General features: G+C 50.0%; 1 protein-coding gene and 1 long non-coding RNA gene across 4 annotated transcripts in view; one reads left to right on the forward strand and one right to left on the reverse strand.

Annotated features, from left to right (window-relative positions):
• Nucleotides 1-547, reverse strand: part of LOC140402294 (cytochrome P450 2C20-like) — a 37,580-nt gene extending 37,033 nt beyond the window's left edge. For 2 of the 3 annotated variants that reach the window (XM_072489963.1, XM_072489962.1), the window contains exon 1: nucleotides 75-476. In XM_072489963.1, coding sequence (XP_072346064.1) covers nucleotides 75-257 — 183 coding nt within the window. In that variant the 5' untranslated portion in view covers nucleotides 258-476. Of the gene's footprint in view, nucleotides 1-74 lie in introns of all 3 variants that reach the window. The other variant, XM_072489964.1, reaches the window with a different exon arrangement.
• Nucleotides 548-612: 65 nt separating this feature from the next.
• LOC140402297 (uncharacterized) overlaps nucleotides 613-15,133 on the forward strand; it is a 28,167-nt gene continuing 13,646 nt past the window's right edge. Inside the window, exons 1-2 of the long non-coding RNA XR_011938116.1 lie at nucleotides 613-707; nucleotides 1,416-1,530. This is a non-coding gene — a long non-coding RNA (uncharacterized lncRNA). The remainder of the gene's footprint in view (nucleotides 708-1,415; nucleotides 1,531-15,133) is intronic.

Below are 15,133 nucleotides of genomic sequence, written 5' to 3' on the forward strand. Positions count from 1 at the left end.
TTTTTACTTCCGGGTGAGTCAAGGAGGAAGATTAGTTTGAATTATTTATTTAAAGAAACAGAAGTTTTTCTTACCTTGATCAGAGATTTGTGAGGTGCTTTCATATCCATTTGAAATATGTTTCCAAGAAGTGGGAGGGCAGGAGGCCCTGGGGGAAGCCTGCCTTTCTGAGGCTGTTTGTTTTTAAGGAACCACACAATAAGCAGAACACTTAGACAAGCAACAAGTAAAGTTGTTTCTGGGTTGCTTAAATCCATGGTGGGAGGGTTAGGAATGCAGGGAGGTTCCAGCAACAACAGCAGTAAATACTGTGATTTAATAGCGAGACTTGAATCACTGTCTGCTGCGGCAGAACAACAAGAAAGTAACTTTCACTTGATTAAAACTAAGTTCAATGTACACTATAAACAGCAAAGCCAGGAGTTTTCAGAATAAAAACCTTACAGAGCAGCAAATCGTCCTTCAATCACATTTGATTGGGAAATGAAGCAATTTGTTCCGTGATTGTCAAAGGGGAGTTCCTCTTCAGACTTTGATACAGCTCGGGAAAGTCTGAACCAATGGTGGAGCCACCCTGTGGTGTTTCTACGTCTGTCTTGTTTCATATCCTGCATCTGTTACCCTAGGAAACTAGTATAAGTTGGCAAAGACTCCAAAACTCTGACATTCGAAGACCTCTCACGAAGATGGGCCTCTACTTTCCAACAGTAAGTCTCAAGCCCTATTAGATTTCTATCATCCCTTGACGGAGAGGCTGAAGAGGGCGAGATTAGTAATCTAGCCTCATTTATACACTGGACATGTTTTTTTCCATTACTACAAAAACATATTCATTTCCCATTGATTTGACAGGAGTGCTACTGGAGCCAGTTGTGTAACGTGACCCAGTGATTGGCATAGGAGTTAGTAAAGTTCCCGTAGAGAAATGGTTCCACTGGAAACCTCTGATGGTATAATTACTGATGGGTGGCCCTGGCATCATAGAGACATCAGAAACTTCTCACGTCCCATCTCTCCTGAAGGCTTTCATTCTTTTTTGAATTATTGCCAATCCCTAATTGCCTTTGAACTGATTGGCTCCCGAGCCAGAGAGTCAACCGGATTTCTGTGGATCTGGAGTCACATGTAGGCCAGACCAGCTGATGATGGCAGATTTAATTCCCAAAGGACATTAGTGAACCAGAGGGGTTTTTATGATAATCAATGACAGTTTCATGTCACCATGGACTCGTTTATAATTGCAGATTTTAAAAATTCATTGAATTTAAATTACACCAGCTGCCAGAACTGAGGCCCCAAGAGGATTAGCCTAGGTCTCTGGACTAGTGATTGGGGAGGACCAGACGGGGTTAGTAAAGGGAAGACAATTGTGCTTGAGTGTGAGGGGGTTGTTAACATGGTGCTTTCTCCGACAGGGGAGAGGCCGACGGAGGTGGTGGTGGCACTAGATGTGGAGAAGGTGGTCGATCGGGTGGAGTGGAATTTGATGGCAAGATTGGAGAAATTTGGGATTGGGCCGAAGTTTGTGTTGTGAGTGCAGCTGCTGTATAAAGAGCCGATGGCGAGCGTGCGGCCAAATAATATGAACGCATGGGGCGAAATTCTCCCCCAACGGCGGGATGTCCGCCGACTGGCGCCAAAGCCGGCGCCAATCAGACGGGCATCGCGCCGGCCCAAAGGTGCGGAAGGCTCCGCATCTTTGGGGGCCGAGCCCCAACATTGAGGGGCTAGGCCGACGCCGGAGGGATTTCCGCCCCGCCAGCTGGCGGAAATGGCGTTTGTTTCCCCGCCAGCTGGCGCGGAAATGCGGCGCATGCGCGGGAGCGTCAGCGGCCACTGAAAGTTTCCCGCGCATGCGCAGTGGGGAGAGTCTCTTCCGCCTCCGCCATGGTGGAGGCCGTGGCGGAGGCGGAAGGGAAAGAGTGCCCCCACGGCACAGGCCCGCCCGCGGATCGGTGGGCCCCGATCGCGGGCCAGGCCACCGTGGGGGCACCCCCCGGGGTCAGATCGCCCCGCGCCCCCCCCCAGGACCCCGGAGCCCGCCCACGCCGCCTGGTCCCGCCGGTAAATACCAGGTTTGATTTACGTCGGCAGGACAGGCAATTCCTGGGCGGGACTTCGGCCCATCCGGGCCGGAGAATCCAGCGGGGGGTCCCGCCAACCGGCGCGGCCCGATTCCCGCCTCCGCCCGATCTCCGGGAGCGGAGACTTCGGCGGGGGCGGGGGCGGGATTCACGGCGGCCAACGGCCATTCTCCGACCCGGCGGGGGGTCGGAGAATGACGCCCCTGGTATTTTGCATTAACTGGGGTACGAGGTAGGGATGCCCCATGTCCCCTCTTCATTTGAACAAAGAAAAAAGAAACGTACAGCACAGGAACAGGCCCTTCAGCCCTCCAAGCCCGTGCCGACCATGCTGCCCGACTAAACTACAATCTTCTACACTTCCTGGGTCCGAAAGAACAAAGAATTTGCTTTGGCTATACAACCCTTGGCTATTGCACTAAGGAGCATGGGGTTGTGGAAGGAGACAGTGGGGGGGAGGGGGGGGGGGAGACATAGTGTGTCCTTATATGCAGATGATTTGCTGCTGTGTACTTAGGAGCTGAGCTCTTCAGTGGGGAGTTTAACAGGGCTGCTGAAGAGATTTGGGATGTTTTCAGGGTATTATGGGCCAGGGCTTAGAAACTCCAAAGTATTATGGAGGTCACCTGATCTCTAACGTTTTGTTGAATTTGGCTAGGATGAGCACAAGAGCTTGAGGTGTAATTCAAGTCTTCCCAGACACTTTAATCAAAATAAGCTTTATTCTAAGAATTGAGTTAACATTTATATATGAACAAACAGGAAGAATTTTTATCCATTACAAACATAAAGACCCCACACAGCTACAGTAATCTATGTATAACCCTTAATGAATTCCCCCTCAACTGTTCCAATTCAAAAACAGAATCCCATAAACCAAAAAGCCCATTTCAAGGGCGTGACCCAGCACTCTGCATTCTCACTTGCATAAGACTGGCTTTCCCTGAAATTCTGACCCCATTTAAACACTTCCGGAAAGCAAACTATGGGCTGGATGGCCTTTTATGATCGAATAAATGTCATAAAACGGCCACTGATCCTCTGTTTGGCTGGGGCTAGCATGCCAGCCATAGCTGCTGATATGGCCTGGAGAAGTGCCGGTTCCGTGGCCGTGCATGCGCACGGTGGCGGCCTGCAGCCGCCATGCCATGCTGCATAGTGGCAGCCGCAAGTGGACCTGGCCCGCGAAATAGCGCCCGCCTTTTGGTTGGCTTGCGTGCCCAGACCACCCCTCCCCAGAGTGCCCCCAGCCCGATAAAGACCCACCTGCCTGTGGATCAACCCTCCCCCGACTGGAGGCGCTGGACTGAGTCCGCAGCCGCCACGCCAAGTTGCCGACAGAATGGAACCACACGCAACCGGCGGCGTCGAGAACATGGCCGTTCGGGGACGGAGCATCAGGGGGCAGGCCTCAGGCGGCGTACTCTGAGTACGCTGCTTTGGAGGGGGAAGAACATCACAAAAGCGGCGCTGCCCCCGATTTGGTCGGGAACGGTGGTTCTCTGGCCGATTGCCGAACGCGATTTTGGCGCCAGCGACCGGATTATCCAGCTCAATATCTTTTAATGTACCAAAACAGCACCTCAAATCAGTGCAATTACTTAGCCCCTCAATTTCCCCTTCCTCCTAAAGGCTTTCAAAACCTAAACCTGATGTACTTAACGCTGGGACAAGGCCAATGGTCATTCCCAGCTTTTGAATCTGAAAAGCCAACAAACAGCTTAAATATGATCTCATTCCTCACTGTACTTGTGATTGGATGAGACTTCCCTATGAACAGGGAGTCAAACGATGTAATATAGACCCAGCCTGGAGCCAAGAGATGCTGGTAAACAAAATATATTTTTAAAGATTGAATTGCAGTTCCTCCCTTTCAGAGAAAATTTATGAGGAGATTTGTGAAGTGATTGGCTCCTCTCGAAGGCCTGCTATAGAACATAGAACATAGAAAATACAGCACAGAACAGGCCCTTCAGCCCACGATGTTGTGCCAAACCTTTGTCCTAGATTAATCATAGATTATCATTGAATTTACAGTGCAGAAGGAGGCCATTCGGCCCTTTGAGTCTGCACCGGCTCTTGGAAAGAGCACCCTACCCAAACTCAACACCTCCACCCAACACCAAGGGCAATTTGGACATTAAGGGCAATTTATCATTGGCCAATTCACCTAGCCCGCACATCTTTGGACTGTGGGAGGAAACCGGAGCACCCGGAGGAAACCCACGCAGACACGGGGAGGACGTGCAGACTCCGCACAGACAATGACCCAATCCGGAATCGAACCTGGGACCATGGAGCTGTGAAGCAATTGTGCTATGCACAATGCTACCGTGCTGCCCTTAAGAACAAATAAATCTACACTATATCATTTTACCGTAATCCATGTACCTATCCAATAGCTGCTTGAAGGTCCCTAATGTTTCCGACTCAACTACTTCCACAGGCAGTGCATTCCATGCCCCCACTACTCTCTGGGTAAAGAACCTACCTCTGATATCCCTCCTATATCTTCCACCTTTCACCTTAAATTTATGTCCCCTTGTAATGGTGTGTTCCACCCGGGGAAAAAGTCTCTGACTGTCTACTCTATCTATTCCCCTGATCATCTTATAAACCTCTATCAAGTCGCCCCTCATCCTTCTCCGCTCTAATGAGAAAAGGCCTAGCACCCTCAACCTTTCCTCGTAAGACCTACTCTCCATTCCAGGCAACATTCTGGTAAATCTTCTTTGCACCTTTTCCAGAGCTTCCACATCCTTCCTAAAATGAGGCGACCAGAACTGTACACAGTACTCCAAATGTGGCCTTACCAAAGTTTTGTACAACTGCATCATCACCTCACGGCTCTTAAATTCAATCCCTCTGTTCATGAACGCGAGCACACCATAGGCCTTCTTCACAGCTCTATCCACTTGAGTGGCAACTTTCAAAGATGTATGAACATAGACCCCAAGATCTCTCTGCACCTCCACATTGCCAAGAACTCTACCGTTAACCCTGTATTCCGCATTCATATTTGTCCTTCCAAAATGGACAACCTCACACTTTTCAGGGTTAAACTCCATCTGCCACTTCTCAGCCCAGCTCTGCATCCTATCTATGTCTCTTTGCAGCCGACAACAGCCCTCCTTACTATCCACAACTCCACCAATCTTTGTATCGTCTGCAAATTTACTGACCCACCCTTCAACTCCCTCATCCAAGTCATTAATGAAAATCACAAACAGCAGAGGACCCAGAACTGATCCCTGTGGTACGCCACTGGTAACTGGGATCCAGGCTGAATATTTGCCATCCACCACCACTCTCTGACTTCTATCGGTTAGCCAGTTTGTTATCCAACTGGCCAAATTTCCCACTATCCCCATGCCTCCTTACTTTCTGCATAAGCCTACCATGGGGAACTTTATCAAATGCCTTACTAAAATCCATGTACACTACATCCACTGCTTTACCTTCATCCACATGCTTGGTCACCTCCTCAAAGAATTCAATAAGATTTGTTAGGCAAGACCTACCCCTCACAAATCCGTGCTGACTATCCCTAATCAAGCAGTGTCTTTCCAGATGCTCAGAAATCCTATCCTTCAGTACCCTTTCCATTACTTTGCCTACCACCGAAGTAAGACTAGCTGGCCTGTAATTCCCAGGGTTATCCCTAGTTCCTTTTTTGAACAGGGGCACGACATTCGCCACTCTCCAATCCCCTGGTACCACCCCTGTTGACAGTGAGGATGAAAAGATAATTGTCAACGGCTCTGCAATTTCATCTCTTGCTTCCCATAGAATCCTTGGATATATCCCGTCAGGCTCGGGGGACTTGTCTATCCTCAAGTTTTTCAAAATGCCCAACACATCTTCCTTCCTAACAAGTATTTCCTCGAGCTTACCAATCTGTTTCACACTGTCCTCTCCAACAATATCGCCCCTCTCATTTGTAAATACAGAAGAAAAGTACTCATTCAAGACCTCTCCTATCTCTTCAGACTCAATACACAATCTCCCGCTACTGTCCTTGATCGGACCTACCCTCGCTCTAGTCATTCTCATATTTCTCACATATGTGTAAAAGGCCTTGGGGTTTTCCTTGATCCTACCCGCCAAAGATTGTTCATGCCCTCTCTTAGCTCTCCTAATCCCTTTCTTCAGTTCCCTCCTGGCTATCTTGTATCCCTCCAATGCCCTGTCTGAACCTTGTTTCCTCAGCCTTACATAAGTCACCTTTTTCCTCTTAACAAGACATTCAACCTCTCTTGTCCACCATGGTTCCCTCACTCGACCATCTCTTCCCTGCCTGACAGGGACATACATATCAAGGACACGTAGCACCTGTTCCTTGAACAAGTTCCACATTTCACTTGTGTCCTTCCCTGCCAGCCTATGTTCCCAACTTATGCACTTCAATTCTTGTCTGACAACATCGTATTTACCCTTCCCCCAATTGTAAACCTTGCCCTGTTGCACGTACCTATCCCTCTCCATTACTAAAGTGAAAGTCACAGAATTGTGGTCACTATCTCCAAAATGCTCCCCCACTAACAAATCTATCACTTGCCCTGGTTCATTACCAAGTACTAAATCCAATATTGCCCCTCCTCTGGTCGGACAATCTACATACTGTGTTAGAAAAGCTTCCTGGACACACTGCACAAATACCACCCCATCCAAACTATTTGATCTAAAGAGTTTCCACTCAATATTTGGGAAGTTAAAGTCACCCATGACTACTACCCTGTGACTTCTGCACCTTTCCAAAATCTGTTTCCCAATCTGTTCCTCCACATCTCTGCTACTATTGGGGGGCCTATAGAAAACTCCTAACAAGGTGACTGCGCCTTTCCTATTTCTGACTTCAACCCATACTACCTCAATAGGGTGATACTCCTCGAACTTCCTTTCTGCAGCTGTTATACTATCTCTAATTAATAATGCCACCCCCCCCACCTCTTTTACCACCCTCCCTAATCTTATTGAAACATCTGTAACCAGGGACCTCCAACAACCATTTCTGCCCCTCTTCTATCCAAGTTTCCGTGATGGCCACCACATCGTAGTCCCAAGTACCGATCCATGCCTTAAGTTCACCCACCTTATTCCTGATGCTTCTTGCGTTGAAGTATACACACTTCAACCCATCTCCGTGCCTGCAAATACTCTCCTTTGTCAGTGTTCCCTTCCCCACTGCCTCATTACACGCTTTGGCGTCCTGAATATCGGCTACCTTAGTTGCTGGACTACAAATCCGGTTCCCATTCCCCTGCCAAATTAGTTTAAACCCTCCCGAAGAGTACTAGCAAACCTCCCTCCCAGGATATTGGTGCCCCTCTGGTTCAGATGCAACCCGTCCTGCTTGTACAGGTCCCACCTTCCCCAGAATGCGCTCCAATTATCCAAATACCTGAAGCCCTCCCTCCTACACCATTCCTGCAGCCACGTGTTCAACTGCACTCTCTCCCTATTCCTAGCCTCGCTATCACGTGGCACCGGCAACAAACCAGAGATGACAACTCTGTCTGTCCTGGCTTTCAACTTCCAGCCTAACTCCCTAAACTTGTTTATTACCTCCACACCACTTTTCCTACCTATGTCGTTGGTACCAATGTGCACCACGACTTCTGGCTGCTCACCCTCCCCCTTAAGGATCCTGAAGACACGATCCGAGACATCCCTGGCCCTGGCACCCGGGAGGCAACATACCTTCCGGGAGTCTCGCTCGCGACCACAGAATCTCCTATCTATTCCCCTAACCATTGAATCTCCTACAACTATTGCTTTTCTATTCTCCCCCCTTCCCTTCTGAGCCCCAGAGCCAGACTCCGTGCCAGAGACCTGACCGCTAGGGCCTTCCCCCGGTAGGTCATCCCCCCCAACAGCATCCAAAACGGTATACTTGTTTTGAAGGGGAACGGCCATGAGGGATCCCTGCACTGTCTGCCTGTTTGTTTTTTTCCCCCTGACTGTAACCCAGCTATTCTTGTCCAGTACCTTGGGTGTGGTTACCTCCCTGTAACTCTTCTCAATCACCCCCTCTGCCTCCTGGATGATCCGAAGTTCATCCAGCTTCAGCTCCAGTTCCCTAACACGGTCTTTGAGGAGCTGAAGTTGGGTGCACTTCCCGCAGGTATAGTCAGTGGGGACACCGGTGGTATCCCTCACCACCCACATCCTACAGGAGGAGCATGTAACTGGCCTAGCCTCCATCCCCTCTTACCTTACAGAATATAGCTGCTGTGTGGACTAACTAGATCTCCGCCCTCCGACTCTGCTCCCAGTCAGCTACACTTCCTGTAAACTCCTGGCTCTCTTCGCACTCTTTGCGGAAATGTCGGAAACAAAATGAAAGGAGCACCTTACTCCCTCCTCACCTAACTCCCTCGGTCACCAAACTCTCACTATCGCACTCAAAAAGCACCAAATTCAGCACTCCCTCGGTCACCAAACTCTTACTATAGCACTCAAATGCACCAAATTCAGCACTCCCTCGGTCACCAAACTCTCACTCTCGCACTCAAAAAGCACCAAATTCAGCACTCAGTGCAAACAAAGTCTGCATTGTAGGGGATCACTTTTATACTGTGAATCTAGCCTCTGAAAAACTGGCCTAATCCAATTAACTAATTAACAAGCTCCAGCTGCAAGTGCCCAGAAGTAGAAGCCTGTTTAAAGCTGATTGAAAATTCACCTTCTTCTAAACCAAACAGCAACTTTTAAGTTAATTAACTAAATAAAAGAAAGACTAAACTTTAGATAAAAATGAAGCCTTATACTCCCTCGGTCACCAAACTCTCACTATCGCACTCAAAAAGCACCAAATTCAGCACTCAGTGCAAACTCATTGCAGATCGAGTGAAAATGCCGTACACAGATGCTGTCATACACGAGGTTCAGCGAGTCATCGACATTGCTCCCATGCGTATACCACACATGGCAATTGTTATAATATACACCAGTATATCATGGTGCAGATACACACACTGACGGACACACAGCGGGACCAACCAACACACACAACACCGCAGCCAATCACCAGTTAGAGCACACGCACTATAAAGACAGAGGGCATCAGAGTTCTCGCTCATTCGGGATGCAGCTTCTCAGAAGGACAGAGCTTACATATTACAGCACGGATCTTCACCATGCGCTGAGTGCATAGACTGGTTAGGAGAGGCATAGGTCTTTAGTTTAATCTAACATCGTGTTAATCCACAGTGAAGGTATGTCCAACAGTTTCTAACTTAATAAAATAGTGTTGCACTATTTTAAGTGTTGGTGGCCTGTATGTGTTCCACGGATCCAGAGCACCCAACACATCATGGTACCAGTAGTTGAGGGATGTTGGAACTTCTTAGACCTACCTGCAAGTGATCTGCCTTCAACCAGCATACAGCCATCCTGCAAAATGGACAGTGTCCGCCCGCCGTTGCCGCTCCGCATCACCGTTAACCTGGGGGCCAACTGGAAAATATTCAAACAACGCTTCCAGCTCTACCTTGAAGCTACAGACCGGAAAGCTGCCTCGGACACCAGGAAGATCGCTCTCTTCCTATCCACGGCCGGGGAACATGCCATCCACATTTTCAATTCTCTCATCTTTGCTGATGGTGAAGATAAATCAAAATTCAAGATGGTCCTCCTTAAGTTTGACAGTCACTGCGACATCGAGGTGAATGAAAATTTTGAGCGCTATGTATTCCAACAGTGTTTGCAGGATAAGGATGAACCTTTCCAGTCCTTTCTCACCCACCTCCGCATCCTTGCGCAGTCCTGTAATTAGGGGCCCACCTCCGACTCCATGATACGCGACCAGATCGTTTTCGGTGTTCAGTCGGACCCCCTACGTCAGCAGCTCCTCAAAGTAAAGCAGCTCACCCTAGCGACCGCCACCGAGACCTGCGTGCTACATGAACACGCCACTAGTCGGTATTCCCACAACCAAGCGGCTGAAACTGCGCGGCAAGGTCCCCACGAGGCAGAACGGGCCAAAGCAATCGAGCAACTCCAGGGCCTCAGCCTGGATGAGGGCGACCATTTTGTGCGCTTTTCGCGGACTCCCGCGTTTGTGCGCACCGAACGAGGGGACGTCGTTGAACCTACTGCGCAGGCGCACACCACGTACGACCGCACCACGCATGAGTGGTGGTGCAGCGAACGTACTGACGCTACAACGTGCGGCAACTGTGGCTCCGCCCACTTAAAGCGGCAATGTCCTGCCAAATCCCGACGATGCCTGCGATGTGGCAGACTTGGCCACTATGCTGCTTTATGCAGATCAGCTCAGCCTGCCAACTCTCGTCGCTCCAGCCAGCCCCGCAGGAATGTCCGGGCCATTCACCCCACGGTCACCGAGTTTGATGCGGACCTGCTACCCGATATTGACACCGAGGACCCGAAGGCGCCTTTTCGAGTCGGTATCGTTACAAAAAACAGGGTGTCCCCGAAGCAAAGAATCCAGCCTCTATCAGCATACAGCATCGATCCGGATGATGAGTGGTGTGCCACCCTGACGGTCAACCGGTCCCAAATACGATTCCGCCTGGACACCGGTGTCTCCGCCAATCTCATTGCGCGGTCTGACCTCCAAAGCCTTCGTGTCAAACCAGCCATCCTGCCATCAGCTTGCCAGCTATTAGATTATAATGGCAATGCCGTTGCTGCCAGCGGCTCGTGTCAGCTCGAAGTGACGCACAGGTCACGCAAAGCCATCCTTCCCTTTGAAATCGTGGGCTACTCGAAAGCCTCCCTGCTTGGCGCGCAGGCATGCAAGCTGTTGAACCTAGTTCAGAAAGTCCACTCTCTCTCTCTTGCTGACGCGTCTGCCTTTCAGGACACTGACTTCAGGGCGCAGCTCGACGCCATTATCAACAAGTACCACGACGTCTTCGAGGGCATGGGCACGCTCCCGTACACCTACAAGATCTTATTAAAACCGAATGCCACGCCTGTGGTGCACGCACCTCGCAAGGTCCCAGCACCCCTTAAGGACCGCCTCAAGCAGCAGCTGCAGGACCTCCAGAACCAAGGAGTGATTTCCAAAGTCACGGAACCGACCGACTGGGTCAGCTCCATGGTATGTGTAAAAAAGCCTTCCGGCGAATTGAGAATTTGCATTGATCCCAAGGATCTAAATCGCAATATTATGAGAGAGCATTATCCAATTCCCAAGCGCGAAGAGCTCACATGTGAGATGGCTCGCGCCAAGCTCTTTACCAAACTCGACGCCTCAAAAGGATTCTGGCAAATCCAGCTCGATAAATCCAGCAGGAAACTCTGCACATTTAACTCCCCCTTTGGGAGATATTGTTACAACAGGATGCCGTTTGGGATCATCTCTGCATCAGAAGTGTTCCATAGGATTATGGAACAAATGATGGAAGGTATTGAAGGTGTTCGCGTCTATGTCGTTGACATAATCATTTGGTCCACCACCCCGCAGGAGCATGTTAGTCGCCTCCAGCGCGTATTCAGACATATACATGAGCATGGCCTCCGCAGGGCCAAATGCTCTTTTGGTCAGACAGAACTTAAGTTCCTCGGGGACCACATCTCCCAGTTGGGTGTGCAGCCGAATGCGGACAAGGTGGCTGCTATCACAGCTATGAAAACACCAGAGGACAAGAAGGCGGTCCTCCGATTTCTGGGCATCGTCAATTTTTTAGGGAAATGTATCCCTAACCTCGCCTCTCATACCACGGCTCTCAGGAACCTGATCAGGAAGACGACAGACTTCCAATGGCTCCCTGCCCACGAGCGCGAATGGAGAGAACTGAAGGCAAAACTGACCACGGCCCCAGTCTTAGCTTTCTTTGATCCAGCAAAGGAAACCAAAATTTTGACCGATGCCAGTCAATCCGGCATTGGGGCAGTGCTCCTTCAACGTGATGAGGCCTCATCATGGGCCACCGTTGCATATGCGTCACGTGCGATGACCCCCACGGAGCAGCGCTACGCGCAGATAGAAAAGGAGTGCCTGGGCCTTCTGACCGGTGTGGTTAAGTTTCACAATTATGTCTACGGACTTCCTCAATTCACCGTCGAGACCGACCATCGCCCGCTGGTCAATATAATACAGAAAGACTTGAACGACATGACTCCTCACCTCCAGCGTATTCTTCCCAAGCTCCGGCAATACGACTTCCAGCTGGTATACACCCCAGGCAAGGACCTCATCATTGCTGACGCTCTCTCCAGGGCAGTCAACACTCCATGTGACCCAGTGGGATTTGTCTGCCAGGTTGACGCCCATGTGGCATTCGCGGCCTCCAATCTACCTGCCTCGGATGAACGCCTAGTTCAAATTCGCCGCGAGATGGCGGCTGACCCCTTGCTACAGCGTGTCATGCGCCACCTAACGGACGGGTGGCTCAAGGGCCAATGCCCGCAGTTCTATAATGTCAGAGATGATTGGTCGGTAGTAGACGGGGTTCTTCTAAAACGGGACCGCATTGTCATCCCGCATAGCATGCGCCAGCTTGTCCTGGAACAGCTACACGAGGGCCACCTTGGCGTGGAAAAGTGCCGCCGACGGGCCCGAGAGGCAGTGTACTGGCCCGGCATTAATGAGGACATAGCCAACACAGTGCTCAACTGCCCCACTTGTCAGCACTTCCAGCCGGCCCAACCACGTGAGACCCTGCAGCCCCATGAGTTGGTGACGTCACCATGGACCAAGGTGGGCATCGGCCTGTTCCACGCGCTGGGTAGAGACTATGTCCTGATCGTGGACTACTTTTCGAATTACCCGGAGGTGATACGGTTGCACGGCCTCACCTCGTCTGCAGTCGTTTGTGCCTGTAAAGAAACCTTTGCTCGACACAGCATCCCAGATATTTAGGTGGAGAAAGAGGTTTTGTTGAGGTGGAGGGGCTTGGGTTGATTAGTGTGATGTGGGTAAATATTCCATAAATTTACACAGTCAGCAACTAGAAGGAATTAATCTCAGAAAATTGTACTTTCTAAACATAAAGGGTTTGGTTTCCTGGTGCCAGGCGCCGATCCCTTGCTGGGCGGGATCTATCGGCATATGTAAATGAGTCATTAAACTCCTGGGATTCATCGGGCCAGCAGCACATGCTGGGGGTCTCAGAGGCCATTGGAGTCCCCGGGGGTTCGGGGTCAAGGCAAGACAGTGCCTGTGGATTTCTGGGTGCTCTCTTTGTTTAGAGGGTCTCTGGTTGGGTGGTGCGGGCGGCTAGTGGGGGCGGGGTGTGGGGTGTGCAGGTCTTCCATTGTGTGGGGAAGAGGGTGGCTCTCAGATGGATTTTGATAGCAACGTCACTAAGGAGTCACCCCCTTGGCCCACCGTGAGATCCATCACGCCAGGTACACATTTGTCCTGTGGCGATCCTCACCCACGTGACCCGCAGCCCAGAGGACAGGAGGTTCACGTGGGCTCGGAGGGTATGGTGCCCGGCCTGCTAACTGGATGCAAATGGGTCATTGAGATAAATTTACATGGGATGGAACACGGAATTGCATCCCGCTTTCAGACTGCAAGGGGATCGTAAAACTAGTGCAATTCAGCTCCGGCGGGAGAACTTAGTCTCCCAAACGGATAATCTGGCCCACTGCCTTTAAATTCGGACAATGTGTGTTTGGAACAATCCCTGTGATCTTGAATGTCCTTGGTGAAATGCCACGTTTACAAGTCAATGTTGAAAACACCAGAGCTTTTGTCATTAATGACGCTTCACTTCCCTGCCTCTTGTAGACAAGATGTGGAGATGCCGGCGTTGGACTGGGGTGAGCACAGTAAGCAGTCTTACAACACCAGGTTAAAGTCCAACTGGTTTGTTTCGATGTCACTAGCTTTCGGAGCGCTGCTCCTTCCTCAGGTGAATGAAGAGGTCTGTTCCAGAAACATATATATAGACAAATTCAAAGATGCAAGACAATAAGACCATAAGACATAGGAGCGGAAGTAAGGCCATTCGGCCCATCGAGTCCACTCCGCCATTCAATCATGGCTGATTTCAACTCCATTTACCCGCTCTCTCTCCATAGCCCTTAATTCCTCGAGAAATCAAGAATTTATCAACTTCTGTCTTAAAGACACTCAACGTCCCGGCCTCCACCGCCCTCTGTGGCAATGAATTCCACAGACCCACCACTCTCTGGCTGAAGAAATTTCTCCTCATCTCTGTTCTAAAGTGACTCCCTTTTATTCTAAGGCTGTGCCCCCGGGTCCTAGTCTCCCCTGCTAATGAAAACAACTTCCCTACGTCCACTCTATCTAAGCCATTCATTATCTTGTAAGTTTCTATCAGATCTCCCCTCAACCTCCTTCACTCCAATGAATATAATCCCAGGATCCTCAGACGTTCATCGTATGTTAGGCCTACCATTCCTGGGATCATCCGTGTGAATCTCCGCTGGACCCGCTCCAGTGCCAGTTTGTCCTTCCTGAGGTGTGGGGCCCAAAATTGCGCACAGTATTCTAAATGGGGCCTAACTAATGCTTCATAAAGCTTCAGAAGTACAGCCCTGCTTTTATATTCCAAGCCTCTTGAGATAAATGATAACATTGCATTTGCCTTCTTAATTACGGACTCAACCTGCAAGTTTACCTTTAGAGAATCCTGGACTAGGACTCCCAAGTCCCTTTGCACTTCAGCATTATGAATTTTGTCACCGTTTAGAAAATAGTCCATGCCTCTATTCTTCTTTCCAAAGTGCAAGACCTCGCACTTGCCCACGTTGAATTTCATCAGCCATTTCTTGGACCACTTTCCTAAACTGTCTAAATCTTTCTGCAGCCTCCCCACCTCCTCCATACTACCTGCCCCTCCACCTATCTTTGTATCATCGGCAAACGTAGCCAGAATGCCCCCAGTCCCGTCATCTAGATCGTTAATATATAAAGAGAACAGCTGTGGCCCCAACATTGAACCCTGCGGGACACCACTCGTCACCGGTTGCCATTCCGAAAAAGAACCTTTTATCCCAACTCTCTGCCTTCTGCCTGACAGCCAATCGTCAATCCATGTTAGTACCTTGCCTCGAATACCATGGGCCCTTATTTTACTCAGCAGTCTCCCGTGAGGCACCTT

This window comes from Scyliorhinus torazame, chromosome 25 (assembly GCF_047496885.1).
Source record: "Scyliorhinus torazame isolate Kashiwa2021f chromosome 25, sScyTor2.1, whole genome shotgun sequence".
NCBI classification, from domain to species: domain Eukaryota; kingdom Metazoa; phylum Chordata; class Chondrichthyes; order Carcharhiniformes; family Scyliorhinidae; genus Scyliorhinus; species Scyliorhinus torazame.